Genomic DNA, 12,533 nt, shown 5'->3' with positions numbered 1-12,533 from the left:
ACACCGTTACAGCATGTAACCAGGGAACTGATCAAACTTTCAGTCTCTTTAACCAAACGTCCAAGACAACAGAAATACATTTTTAATTATTCTGAATGATCACACCAAAATATGATTCACATTGTATTTGCACAGGCCTAATTTATTTTAAGTAATTATTAGATCACTGTTTATTATTATTATTATTATTATTATTATTATTATTATTATTATTATTATTATTATTATTATTCTAAACCATATCTTACTTGATGCATGTATGTTGACTGTGGAACCCGATCTTTTTTCGCCTATCATTAGTGGTGTTTGCTTACTATGTGAGAGATTGTTTTTGAGTCACTTAGGCCGAAAGCGTCTCCCAGATGACTAAATTGTACATTTCAATTTTATTGAGATAAAATTCTAGATGCCGAACATGTTTTTTAACCTCGCGAAAGAACTGTCCTGATGCATTATAGTGGTTCTCTTTCTCCGCCAGAGGGCGATACAATAGCAACGTTAAATAATGATTCTGCTACGGAACAGGTCTGCCGCAAAGACATCCGAAAGAGTGTTTTTTCATTTTGAGGGTATTTCAGCGGAAATGTCATTGCTTCGTTATTTTCCTTAACAGTAGTCCAACGCATTTAAACGAAAATTACGATCAAAATTGCATAATGAATTAATTTTATTATTTTTAAATGACTGAATTTAAGCAGGACTCCTCAACTTGACGAACGTAGAATTAAGTTGCACAATTTGTAGGCGACATTACGCAGCTTGCAGATTAAAGCGTAAATAGAAACACTTATTTATTTAATTGTTTATGTGTTTCTTTGTTTTGCACTTGAATTTGTTCAAACCCATTTAAGGTCTTACTTGCGCTGCTGAGAAAAATAATTAAATTATGCATATTTTCTTTAATTATCTATTATATATAAAATGAATTTTATAAATACAGTATCATTAAATATAAGCTGAATAAATAAATTACAGTGTATGTATGTAGGTAAGTACCTAATTATAGGTCTGCCTTGAAAACGTCAATGATGTCGAATAAATATAAATAAATATAATTTTCAAATTGTTTCCATTTGTAACCTAGTTGGCTAGGATATTAGCTGAGATTTTACATTGTATGTGCCACTCAGAATGATGTTTGCCACACGGTACCTTGGTAACTGTCTACATATTTTACTTTGTATGAAAAAAAAAACTATATTTAAAGAGGATAGTAGACAGGTTCAATTTATTGACACTTCTGTATGACACAATATATGGAATTGCCAATATACTGTACAGCATAGAAAGCACAGAAAAGTTAATACAGGTATCAGCACCAACAATAGCTCTTATCCCGCTGGCAGTTGCTTATGAAATGCCCACTGTTGCTCACCGTTGCTTAGCTAGTGATAATGCATGCAAGCCAGGTAAACCTACATGGCCTACAATTAAGTTCACCTGGCTTTCATTTTAAATATACCAAGTTAATAATGCATTTAATTAATAATGAATTTATTTTTTACATTTACCCTGTTGGAGTTGAATTAACGTGGACATTTTACTGTGGAGATGGAATGTAGTTAAAGTGGAAGGTGTATTCTTTTATTTTAAGTGATCTATGATGATTGATTACAACAGATTATGAGGAACAAAAAATAATAATATACAGAATTATAAAAACTGAATTCAAACTGAGTTCATAACAGGATGACAAGAGACAAGAGGCTGAATACTACTACAAAATAGTACATTCTACCTTTTAGAGAAATCACAAGCAATCAGTGAATACAAGTTAAAGACCACATTGTGAGATGAACTCCCATTTGCAGGTGTGCACTTGGTTCATTGCATGGCAGTTTAGCTGATGGTACTGAAATAATTACATGCCTTTAACCTACACGCCTGTGTTTCTGTGATTCAAATGTTCACCACAGATTCATACCGACAGGATATTCAATTTTGTCTGAAATCCAAACTCATTAAAAAATGGTTTAGCTGCTACTAGAAGACTAAATGAATGAGAGTGGAAGAGTGAGAGCAGTATTAAGGATGTGGTTTTACACCGAGTTCACTTTGAAACCTGCATTTCTTTTCATGCAAGCTTTCAGTGGGAGGCTTTGCTTCAGAGTGTTTCCTGGACACACACTTCTGTTCCTCAGCACACCCTGTGTGGGCCAGGGGGGTGTATGCGCAGCTGTAGCAGACAGTGGGCCAGGGGGGTGTATGCGCAGCTGTAGCAGACAGTGGGCCAGGGGGGTGTATGCGCAGCTGTAGCAGACAGTGGGCCAGGGGGGTGTATGCGCAACTGTAGCAGACAGTGGGCCAGGGGGGTGTATGCGCAGCTGTAGCAAAAGCCTATACCAATGGGTCAGCACCCAGCCAGATACAAAGGTCAATCCACTGTGATTTTCTTACAGAGGTAATGCAAGCAGGATCTATACTGATCTATACTGTTTTGCCATGATTGTGTCTTTATTTGATTGCTTGGTGTTTTGCTTTGATCTTTTCATATATAAGGGGAAGTGTGCAATGGTTCAGGGAGACTCATCAACACGGCCTCTTACACATTACATGTGTATAGCCATTTTACCACTCACATTTTTCAGTATTGTACATTATTACTGAACGCACAGAACAATAAACTGTGTTCATTTTATTCTGGCATTCCTCATTGACTCTTAACACTGCACACCTAGAAGTTTAAGGTCCTAACATACACATAGAACTCAGGACATCTGCACCCCATAGTCACTTGCCTATAGACTAGTGTTGTAGCAGGATACACAATTGTATTTTTGCAGGCTACACAAGCCAGAGACATGTCCGCATCTACCAAGCCAGATAGCAAGTCGTATAAAGCCACACTACTGGCGGACAGCAGCCTCCTCCGTCTATGCATAACATAGCACAGAGGAAAGGTTAAAATACTATTTTGGAGTCAGTTAACTGAAATGACATTAAATGAATCCTGCTCCAGTAGCACCGGTTAAGACTACATGCACTCAGATACTTCCACTGTTTGGTTAGCGGAGGGGTTTCTTACAGTCGGTGACCTCGACATGCTAAGTTTGGTTTCTTGCTGTTGGTGTCTTTGACGCACTGTCTGGTGTATCTGAGGGGTTTCTTACACATGCACACACACGCACACATGCATACAACCACACACACACACACACACACGCACACACACTTACACACATGCACACAAACATGCACACACACACACTCACACAAGCACACAAAAGCACACACACTCCCAGCCACTCACACCCACGCACACACACTCACAAACACACACAGTCGGGAACAACTGTCGTCAGCTCTCGACATCGTCCAGCTCTGCTTGAGGGCCAAGTGCATTGTGGGAGCTCCCTGAGCCATGGTCCTTGTCCACCCCGGTGCCGGTGGGTCTGAGCGCGGCCCCGGGGACGAGCTCGTTGTGGGGGCCAGAGAGGGTGCAGTAGTCCTGGTGGGCACACAGTCCCTTGGGCAGGGCGGTCAGAGGTTCCCGGGGCCAGCAGCCGTCCAGGCTAAGTATGGGGTTTTTGGGCTCCCCATCCAGGTCAGGAGTGGGGTTCTGGGGCCCCCAGTCGAGGTTGGGCATGAGGTTCTCGAGCTCCCAGTCCAGGCCGGGCGTGGGGTCCTCGGACTCCCATTCCCCTTCACCGGCCAACACCAGGCCCAGCGACCGAGAGCCGAAGATCTCCGCCAGGCCGACCTCGATCAGGGACACGGAGAGGGGCGTGTCGGGGCGGTCCCCTTGGGCGGGGCAGGGGGCGGGGCCACCCGCGCACCAGACCTCGTTGCCGGCGGTGACGTAGGGAGCGGGGGACGGCGCGGGGCGCCAGGCGGGGCTCGGCGGGCGGGTCTCCTCCCCCCTCAGGGGCCACGCCTCCGTCACCGTCTCGATCTTCTCCGCCTCCTCCGCTTTGAGCGGCTCCCCCGGACCGCCCTGGGACAGCAGCCAGCTCTAGGGCCGTAAAAGAAGGCAGGTTTTAAACTGAGCCGGGAAGCGCTTTCAGAGGGCTTGCATGAGCATGCATGTACGCACACACGAGAAACGAAGAGTGAACTTTACCCGGAAATTTCCGCTGTAGCTCTTGAAGAGAGGCTGAAAATATGGAGCAGGCGTGGGGATCACGGGCCAGACTTTTACCTTTAACCTGCAACACATCGGAAAAGCATACTGCAGTCACACACGCGCATTTCAGTAAGTCTGAGCACACACACACACACACACACACTGATCACAGAAAATCCATACACTCATACGCGCACTCAGAGAATAGAGCAAAATCGACGATTACCTGGCAGTCGGAGTGAAGACGAAACAGAGCAGGATCCCGACTACGACACACACGGGCAAGGCTACATTCCAGAGAAACCTGAGCGCTCCCAACCCTCTCACTTTCCAGCACATGCACACAAACAACACACAAACAATAAAACAACCGCATTTGCCCCCGATATGCTTTCAAACGCTTTTCCCCTGACAAATGTAGTATGAACACAAATTCAGCATGTGTTGAGTCAGCAAACTGACATGCAGGTCTGCTAATGGGCCCATTGAGTCAGAAGTCCAGTAGAGGAAAGCAGGACGGAAAGGTTTTTACTTGGGATGGCCTTTGTCCTCCAGTGCACCGGGGGGCTCCACTCACTCCACTGCCCTCGGTAACCTGGACCCGGGTGAGATGACACAACTGCAGTGTACTGAGTGTCTGTTTCTAGATGGACGTCATCAATGTGCTGTGTTTTCCCCAGAGGATGGACTACAGTTCCCTAGGGCCAAACAGAAAAATAATACTGCGCAGTGAATGGCTGCATAGGGATCCATTCAATTTGAATTCAGTCACCCTCACAATCAGAAAAATCTAAAACAAAAACCAAAAACTAACAAAAAAGAAGAATGAATTTTCAGGTAATTAAAAGAATTGCACTTTACTGAACTGTCCTCAACTGAAATGGGATTGATCCCGAGCACAGCAAAAAAAAAAAAAGAATATATTGATTCCATCTTCAGGTTTTAAGAGAGACACAACAATATGCCATACCTCATCTGGGGATCCAGTCCTGTGGTACAACAGCTGGTAACGCAAATTATTTTCGAATGATTCGTACGGATGGCTCTCATAATTACTACTCCACGTGAACCGGTAGCCGCTGGAATTCCTGGCAACAGTCAAATTGCTTGGAGCCTCTGGTTTTACTGCGGAAGAGCAATCGATCAGAACCGGCGATTCAATGCAATTTGTTCCCACTATTTTAATATGTCGTGTAATTTATTCACAATATCTTAAAAACTACAGCCACAGTAATAGCATTACTAATGAGACAGTCACTTAAAACATATTGTTTTTACTCCTTTCAGTAGCTTAACAGAATTATTAATGATTAAAAAAAAAAACATTTATTGAGCAAAGACACAATTTGGCCCAAACAGGACATGGAGCTCACTGTTACTTGCGGGTTGGAATGTAGAATTCATTGACACGCTGGTTTGATATCCGCTCATTTCGGAATGGAGAGTCACTTCGAAATAGTCGTGAGACATGAACGATTCCCTTTCCTCCATTTCGGGCTCGAAAGAGCAGCGTAAGTGCTCCCCGACATTCGCCAGGCGGCACTCGAACTTTGGGAAGCTGCGGAAAGGCAGAGCACAACGACGAATGAGGGACAGGGATAAACGGCACAGAGCGAATCACGCGCGAGAGGCACCGTAAGACGCCCCCGGTCAGGCGAAACAAGCATGCTGTCTGTTAACTGCTAGGCTGTGTGACGCAAAACAAAAAAATGGTCTTACACTTTATGCGATACATTTATATTTTAGGATTTTTTTTTCCAGAGCATCCTACGTGGCTTACAGTCCCTTACACAATCCATTTAGACAGCGGGATATTTTACTGAAGCAATTCGGGGTAAGCAGGCCGCTCACGCCTACAGTGGGTTCGACGCCCCAGCTGGGAATCAAACCGACAACCTAAAGGTTGTGAATCCAGTTTCCTAACCACTGCGCTTCTGCATGAAGGTTCAGACAATGGCTTAAACGAATCGCTGCGCGTGGCCATTATTTGTTCGTTATTTGCCTGCGCAAATGAGTCACACAATTTGCCAATAATGAGCAAAAAGGCATACTTGTTTAGTTCAATGTGGGTTGTTTGCCTCTCGTGTGGCTTAAAGATTAGGACTGTATTGGATTAGAGTGCTCCGCGACCATTCGCCATCTCTCTCAGAGGAGGAACCGTATTTGTATAAAAGCTTTCACCCCTTAAATGGAGCATGACGGATCATTTGGGAAGGACAGAGAATGACACTCACGTCTCATCGTCGCAGTGCTGGAATTCCAGCCAATAGGATGGAGCCTTATTGAGAGGTTGTGCAGTGGTGTTCCACACACAGCTTATCCTCAGCCAGTAATTGGTCACACAAGTGAGCCCTTTGTCCGAAGCTGAAATCACACACAGTTATGAGCGTCTTACTAACAGCTCGAAACGACACTTTCACACAACAACGCTTTCACAGTTTCACACTGAGAAAATTTAGAAAACTGCAGCACTGGAACATTTTGGAAAGTGGAACATTGGAATATTTAGGAAAGTGGAACACCGGAATATTTGGGAAAGCGGAACAATGGAATATTTAGCAAAGCAGAACACAGGGAAGCGGAACACTGGAATATTTAGGAAAGCGAAATGCTGGAATATTTAGGAAAGCAGGACGCTGGAATATTTAGGAAAGCGAAATGCTGGAATATTTAGGAAAGCAGGATGCTGGAATATTTAGGAAAGTGAAATGCTGGAATATTTAGAAAAGCAGAACGCTGGAAAATTTAGGAAAGTGGAACACTGGAATATTTAGGAAAGCAGAACACTGGAATATTTAGGAAAGCAGAACGCTGGAATATTTAGGAAAGTGGAACACTGTGTTTACCTCCAGTGGTTTCTTGGCAGGCCTGAAGGAAGGCAGTGTCATCACAGCCTGCCCACAGAATGGCCAATAACAGCGTCACCTTTCTGGTGCCCTGCAGGAATAGCCATGGGAAAGTGCTCTGTATTTTTTTCCCCCAATGTTGTGAAACATACAGTATGTTGCTTTCACAATCTGCCCCAATATTTAAGCATGAACATTACATAACATTACATTTATTTAGCAGACGCTTTTATCCAAAGGAACATACAATATCATATCAAGCATATCAAGGTCATTGGAACAGCTACAAAACACAGGTTTGATAAGGTACAATACTCGTTTTGTACAGTTATTCATTTTGTACAGTTATTCATAAGAATGCAGTCACAGTCCAGTTCTGACCTAACCTATGATAAGTCAAACTAGGGGGGAACAGAACAGTACTACTGAAAACACATTCAGGGTTGCTGTATAAGAATCTGGGCGAATGCTTAAGCCTGAATAATACTCTATCAGCAGGATGGACCCTGATATGGCTCAGAGTCCTGTTTGTGTGACACAGAACACAAACTCATGCAATGTGTCCTGGAAATGCCTGTGCGGGTCCATTAAATTGTCTGGTCAGACACTGAAAGCCTGCATCTATTATCCAACCAGCGTGAAGGTGGAAGACACAGCTCTGACTGACATTGCAGTCTGTTCTCAAGACTGGAGGCACAAAGGAATAAATCAGCAGGATTATATTAGGCTTCAGGTGTGATGTTAATCGGTGTATTCAATTGATCACTTACTGAGAGGGTCCACGGGATCCGGCTCTGCATGCTGTAAGGCCTGCAGAAAGACACCCCATTTCAGGGAAACACAAAATTAACTGTGTCCAGTTTCCATTCGTAAAGAGCACGCAAACCACACCATACACAGTAAATTCTTCAGTGCTAATTCAACACGAATATGCAGCCATATTCTACTCCTGGCGGGGTCCCCCCAATACATACCACTGCCACTTTACTCACTGTCTGCTATATTGCAAATTCCCTAATTGCCGTTTCCACCCTCTTCCCCACGCTGCCGGCGGGGCTCTTGCCCCAACCCTCGAGAGTGCTTCAAGAGTCTTCTGGTCTCCCCCACCTCTGCGGTCCAGCCCCTCCTTCGTCATTGCCTCCACCCTGCCCACATCTGCCGCCACCTGCTGTTCCCCATCACTGCCACCCGGCCCCACCCATCATCTGAGCCACATCACATATCATATCTTGTGCATAAACTGGCTGACATGCTGGTCACCCTGAGCCGACCAGAGGAGGATGGGTTTCCCCCTTGAGCCTGGTTCCTTTCAAGGTTTCTCCCCATCTGCCACAGGGAGTTTTTCCTTGCCACTGTTGCCTTAGGCTTGCTCCTGTGGGGGTTTAGGCTAGGGTTGTCTGTAAAGCGTATTGTGACAACTGTTGTAAAATACGCTATACAAATAAAATTTGATTTGATTTGATTTGAATTTGAATAACAAAAATGCTAATAGGGTTTTTATTAGTTTTTGACACTGATAGAGTGCATTTGATCCATCTTTGACCATATGTCATATGTCAGAGTGATTGTTTACATTTCAGTTCTTACTAAACTGCAAAGAAAACACATATCAAATATGACATTCAAAGTAATTCCAGAACAGCTTGTTCAGCGAAATTACGACTCCAGAGGCTGCCGGTTTTCAACATTATATTACCTTATATGGCCTCAAGCAGGCCTAAAATATATGACCGCTGCTCTGAAGCTATTACTGAGAAGTCAAAGATGTCACAGTGGTCTCCGGCCCGCCACCAGGCCTTCCGCCGCCTCCGCACGGCCCTGGTTCCTGCCCCAGTCTTAACTATGTCAGACCCTGATGAGCCCTTCATTTTAGACACCGATGCTCGTAATTTAGGCATTCAAGAAGTGCGGTCACAGCTCACAGACGGGGGGAGAACGCAAGCCACACTTCAGCCGAGGAGTAGGCTACAACCGTTTTGTCTCCTGGCGTGAGCTCTGGCAGCAGTCAAGCATTTAAAAGCATATCTACGGGAGCAAAAATCAAGAAAAAAAAAAAGTCTTTGGCCCAAACATTGTGGAGCTTGTAGGAACATTTTGAGACACCCCATGATTGTAATGACGTCACATGTTAAAGTTAGGGTATTCCCATCAATGTTGATCAAACTGGTTCCTCCAAACTCTCGATGCTCCATGGTAAAAGTACATCACATGTATGACTATTCACTCATATAATCAATATGTAATCCAATAAACCTGCATCATTAGTTGCAGCTGAGCTTATGGAAGCGCAAGAAACCACAGTATCAACTGTAGAGAAAAAGCAAGAGAATGCAGAAGGCTTAAAAAAACCACACTTACTCACTCAGCAGAAAACATTAATCAAATAGTAACCATACGCTTATATTTTCAAACTGATTAACTGCTAATAAATGTGCTAGAAGACTAATATTTTACAGTGACCCCTATGTAACCTGAATACAATGGAAAATTACAGGAGGCTGTGACTTGTATTCTTAATGGAAAATTACAGAATAAAGACTAATATTTTTTAAGGGAAAGTTGGGGTAACTTTCCACAATGACGTTATCACCCAAGAACAGGAAATCATTGTGGTGCTAAGAAGGTCAGGTGGTATTTTAAGGAATGTGTTAGGGGGAGTTATGGGGAGCACAGTGTATAAAATGGATGTTAAACTGACAATCGAGGTTCAATTCTGCAGAGTTGATCCGGCTTTGTGCACCTGTGCAAATAAAGTCTGACTTTTCTGAAAAGCTTGCTGCTGTGGTGTCTTTTCCCTCGTGAAGTTGTTTTCTACAAATTAAAGATTGGACTTTGAATTCTGTCGGTTCCTAGACACGACAAGCTAACTGTGTAGCCTACTGTATATGGCCTTGGCTATATTGCTTTAGACCATGGACCACCGATTCATAAATATCTAAATCGCATTAATTGCGCCCAAACACATAAACACAATAAAGCTAAAGTGACAGGCTATCAAAAACTCCAGAAAGTGAACTACAGAAGTAATGGCTGCGGATGTGTTTCCATGGAAGGGAACTGTCCATAGAGTACGGTGCTGAGGATGAGCGATCCTTATGTTAGGGGCTCAGATTCCGTACAATCAAACTCAGAATTTAAAAAAAGTATGAATGGCGATAGTGGTAACATTACAGATAAAACGATTTCCGAACATTTTTACAAAAAATTAGTAGGAGCACCAGGAAGCTCAAACTGCATTGTCCAGATGCGACGAGTGAGTGCAAAGTGAACTAACGTTAGCCAGGTTAGCTCCTCTTGGTTTGATCGAAATTAAGGTTATAGATAATAATTACAATTCGTTTATTACAGTACAGTACACTACATTTTATCTGGCAGACGCTTTATTCAAAACGAAGGTCAATACGTGCATACTGATCGTGGGAACAACTGCAGAACGCAGATAGATCAGATAAGATACAATTCTCATGAAGTAGCCTATAGCTCAATTATCCATAGCCAAGGACATCAAGTCTAGATCACGCGGTAAGCACAGGCGATCAGTAAAGTTAAGGTAAGTCTTAAACTAGAAGTGCGTCATGATTGCAAGAGATATGATGAACAGCTACAGCATCAAGATCAAGATACAAGTGCAACGTGAAGGTGCTATGTTAAACTCATGTAACGTAGGGGGAAGAGGCGCTTGCTGTTTGATTCACCTTTTCGGATTTATTGAACGCCTTGGAAAAATAAAAGAACCAAATCAAAATATATAGCCTATTCTGAAATGTAAAGCGACCATGGTCCCCGCAGGGCACCTCACGTTCCATTTCCAGGTCCCACTCTCTTTCCATTTCGTTATAGTAACGCAAACCACCTTGAGGCGAGGAACTTCCCGTCAGGTAGGACAGGTTGTATTTTCCGTTGGAAAACGGAAACAAATAGCTTGTCAACTGTGATTTAAAAACACGTGCAGGGATGAAAGGTAAACAAGCAAATGATAAGCAGAAATTGCATTACGCATGTGCGAGCCTATAATTAAGTCCCTGGGTTCTCAAAAGGGGGTTCGCAGAGCCTTGGGGTCCTTGAAGGTACTATAGGGGGTCCCTGGCCAGATTTGTTATGCAATGCTTATATACAGATTTGGTAAAATATTACAAACTATAAAGCTTAAAAAAAAACTTTTTAACGTGCTTGGATGTCGGGTGGTGCTCCCTGGATTAGAAAATGTTGAAACCCTCGTTTTAGCCAATAAAGTGTATATTCACTTCGAAATTACATGAAGCACATTTAATAAACACACATCAGATTAAACATCTTTTGCCAACACAAGCTTATTTTAGCGTCTTTAAAGTTGCCATTCTTCTATTAGGACGTTTTTGCGAAATGAACGGTCCATATAGGCCTATTTAAAAAAATATATATGAACAGATTTCCACTTAACCAGAGAATGCATTCAATTTAAAACTTAGGCTAATTGTTGTAAACATGTTACAATACAACGTACCTTGCTTTTCAAGATCAGGTTCTATAAGACTAAAACCTGGATTTTAACTCCGGGTTTATCATTATTTTCTTCATTGTACGCCTCACAGTTCACTTCATATAACGCGCCACAGAGCACAATCCTTGCCCAAGGAAAAGAGAAGTGTCACACGTTACCTCGTGAGGTTTATCGGCGGAACAGTCCGTGGGGAGCATGAAACAGAAGATCTGGTGCGCTCGGAAGTGTATCGCAATGAGCGCACTTGACGAAAAAGACATTTCCTGATGTCGGTTTCGACCTCTAGGTTTACTATGATTTGTTACGCGGAGTGAATATAGAATGAGGGGGGCGTCGTCAGTCTCTGATTTAATTACTGTTAATCAAATACCACTGCGCACGTCTTAATTGCATTAAAACACACCGTTTAGAGTAGTCGCAAAGGTTTCTTTATAGGGAGATTCGTTATGGACGCAAACCCTCCCGAGGCCTATTCTCCCCCGCAACTGATTGTATGAGAAGGCTCTCCACGTGCATTGTTTCACTGCTGTTTTGTGTTATCTGGTCATCCATGCTATCCTTATGGAAAACATAACAGCCATTTAATCAATATTCATTTAATGTTGCAATTTTTTAGATGCATTTTCCCAACAAATTTTCTATGGTTTAAATAAATTACTTAGTTTGACAACAACGTTATCACAGCTCCCACACCACTGCATATTATGCATAATGTCTTCCGACCACATCGAATGTCTACATTTTCAAGAAGCTTCATTCGGTTATTATTTTTCTCTCCAAGTGAAAAATCATTGTCAATGTGTAATCTTGAAAGTAGCTTACCACGAGTACTAAGAGAAGACATTTGACAGATGATCGATTTTATCATCAGAAAACACTCGTTTATTGAACTCATTTAACACTCATTTATTCATTTGTTGAAAGCGATAAGAATGACCGAGACAGGACATAGCTGACAAGGGACGGGACAGAGCGTACTGTGCTCCTGGTTCATCAAAAGCAGAGCGAGAGGAGGGTTCAGCGATTATCTGGGGAAAGTACCAAGCCCGATTAGACCCGCTGTTGTTCCGAGTAACTCGATGACATTTTCTTTGTACGGCTGATTTCACATCTGACTCACTACCACAATCGCCCACCCAGTGAC

The 12,533-nt window shown here is 43.0% G+C and overlaps 1 protein-coding gene and 1 long non-coding RNA gene across 2 annotated transcripts; both read right to left on the bottom strand.

Annotated features, from left to right (window-relative positions):
• Positions 1–3,230: 3,230 nt before the first annotated feature.
• On the bottom strand, positions 3,231–5,601 carry LOC118217244 (interleukin-21 receptor-like). Its single transcript, XM_035399104.1, has 6 exons — positions 5,437–5,601; positions 5,034–5,188; positions 4,596–4,761; positions 4,290–4,389; positions 4,061–4,145; positions 3,231–3,952 (listed from the first exon to the last, which is right to left on the bottom strand). The coding sequence occupies exons 1-6, from the start codon at positions 5,552–5,554 to the stop codon at positions 3,299–3,301; spliced, it is 1,278 nt and encodes a 425-aa protein (XP_035254995.1). The 5' UTR covers positions 5,555–5,601; the 3' UTR covers positions 3,231–3,298.
• Positions 5,602–6,297: 696 nt separating this feature from the next.
• On the bottom strand, positions 6,298–11,633 carry LOC118217243. The gene is made up of 4 exons (XR_004763144.1): positions 11,548–11,633; positions 7,680–7,719; positions 6,910–7,000; positions 6,298–6,427 (listed from the first exon to the last, which is right to left on the bottom strand). It is a non-coding gene; the product is annotated as an uncharacterized LOC118217243 (long non-coding RNA).
• Positions 11,634–12,533: the final 900 nt, after the last annotated feature.

Source organism: Anguilla anguilla, chromosome 17 (assembly GCF_013347855.1).
Source record: "Anguilla anguilla isolate fAngAng1 chromosome 17, fAngAng1.pri, whole genome shotgun sequence".
NCBI lineage: Eukaryota > Metazoa > Chordata > Actinopteri > Anguilliformes > Anguillidae > Anguilla > Anguilla anguilla.
Note: the sequence above shows the minus strand (reverse complement) of the source record. Positions and strands in the feature narration are given on the sequence as shown.

What these genes read in the sequence shown, in the direction of transcription:
- LOC118217244 (XM_035399104.1), bottom strand. Translation starts at nt 5,554, where the DNA reads ATGGAGGAAAGGGAATCGTTCATGTCTCACGACTATTTCGAAGTGACT. An exon ending in GGACTGGATCCCCAGATGAG is followed by an intron (nt 4,762 to 5,033) that starts GTATGGCATATT and finishes GTTTGGCCCTAG; the next exon opens with GGAACTGTAGTCCATCCTCT. An exon ending in GAGGACAAAGGCCATCCCAA is followed by an intron (nt 4,390 to 4,595) that starts GTAAAAACCTTT and finishes TGTGCTGGAAAG; the next exon opens with TGAGAGGGTTGGGAGCGCTC.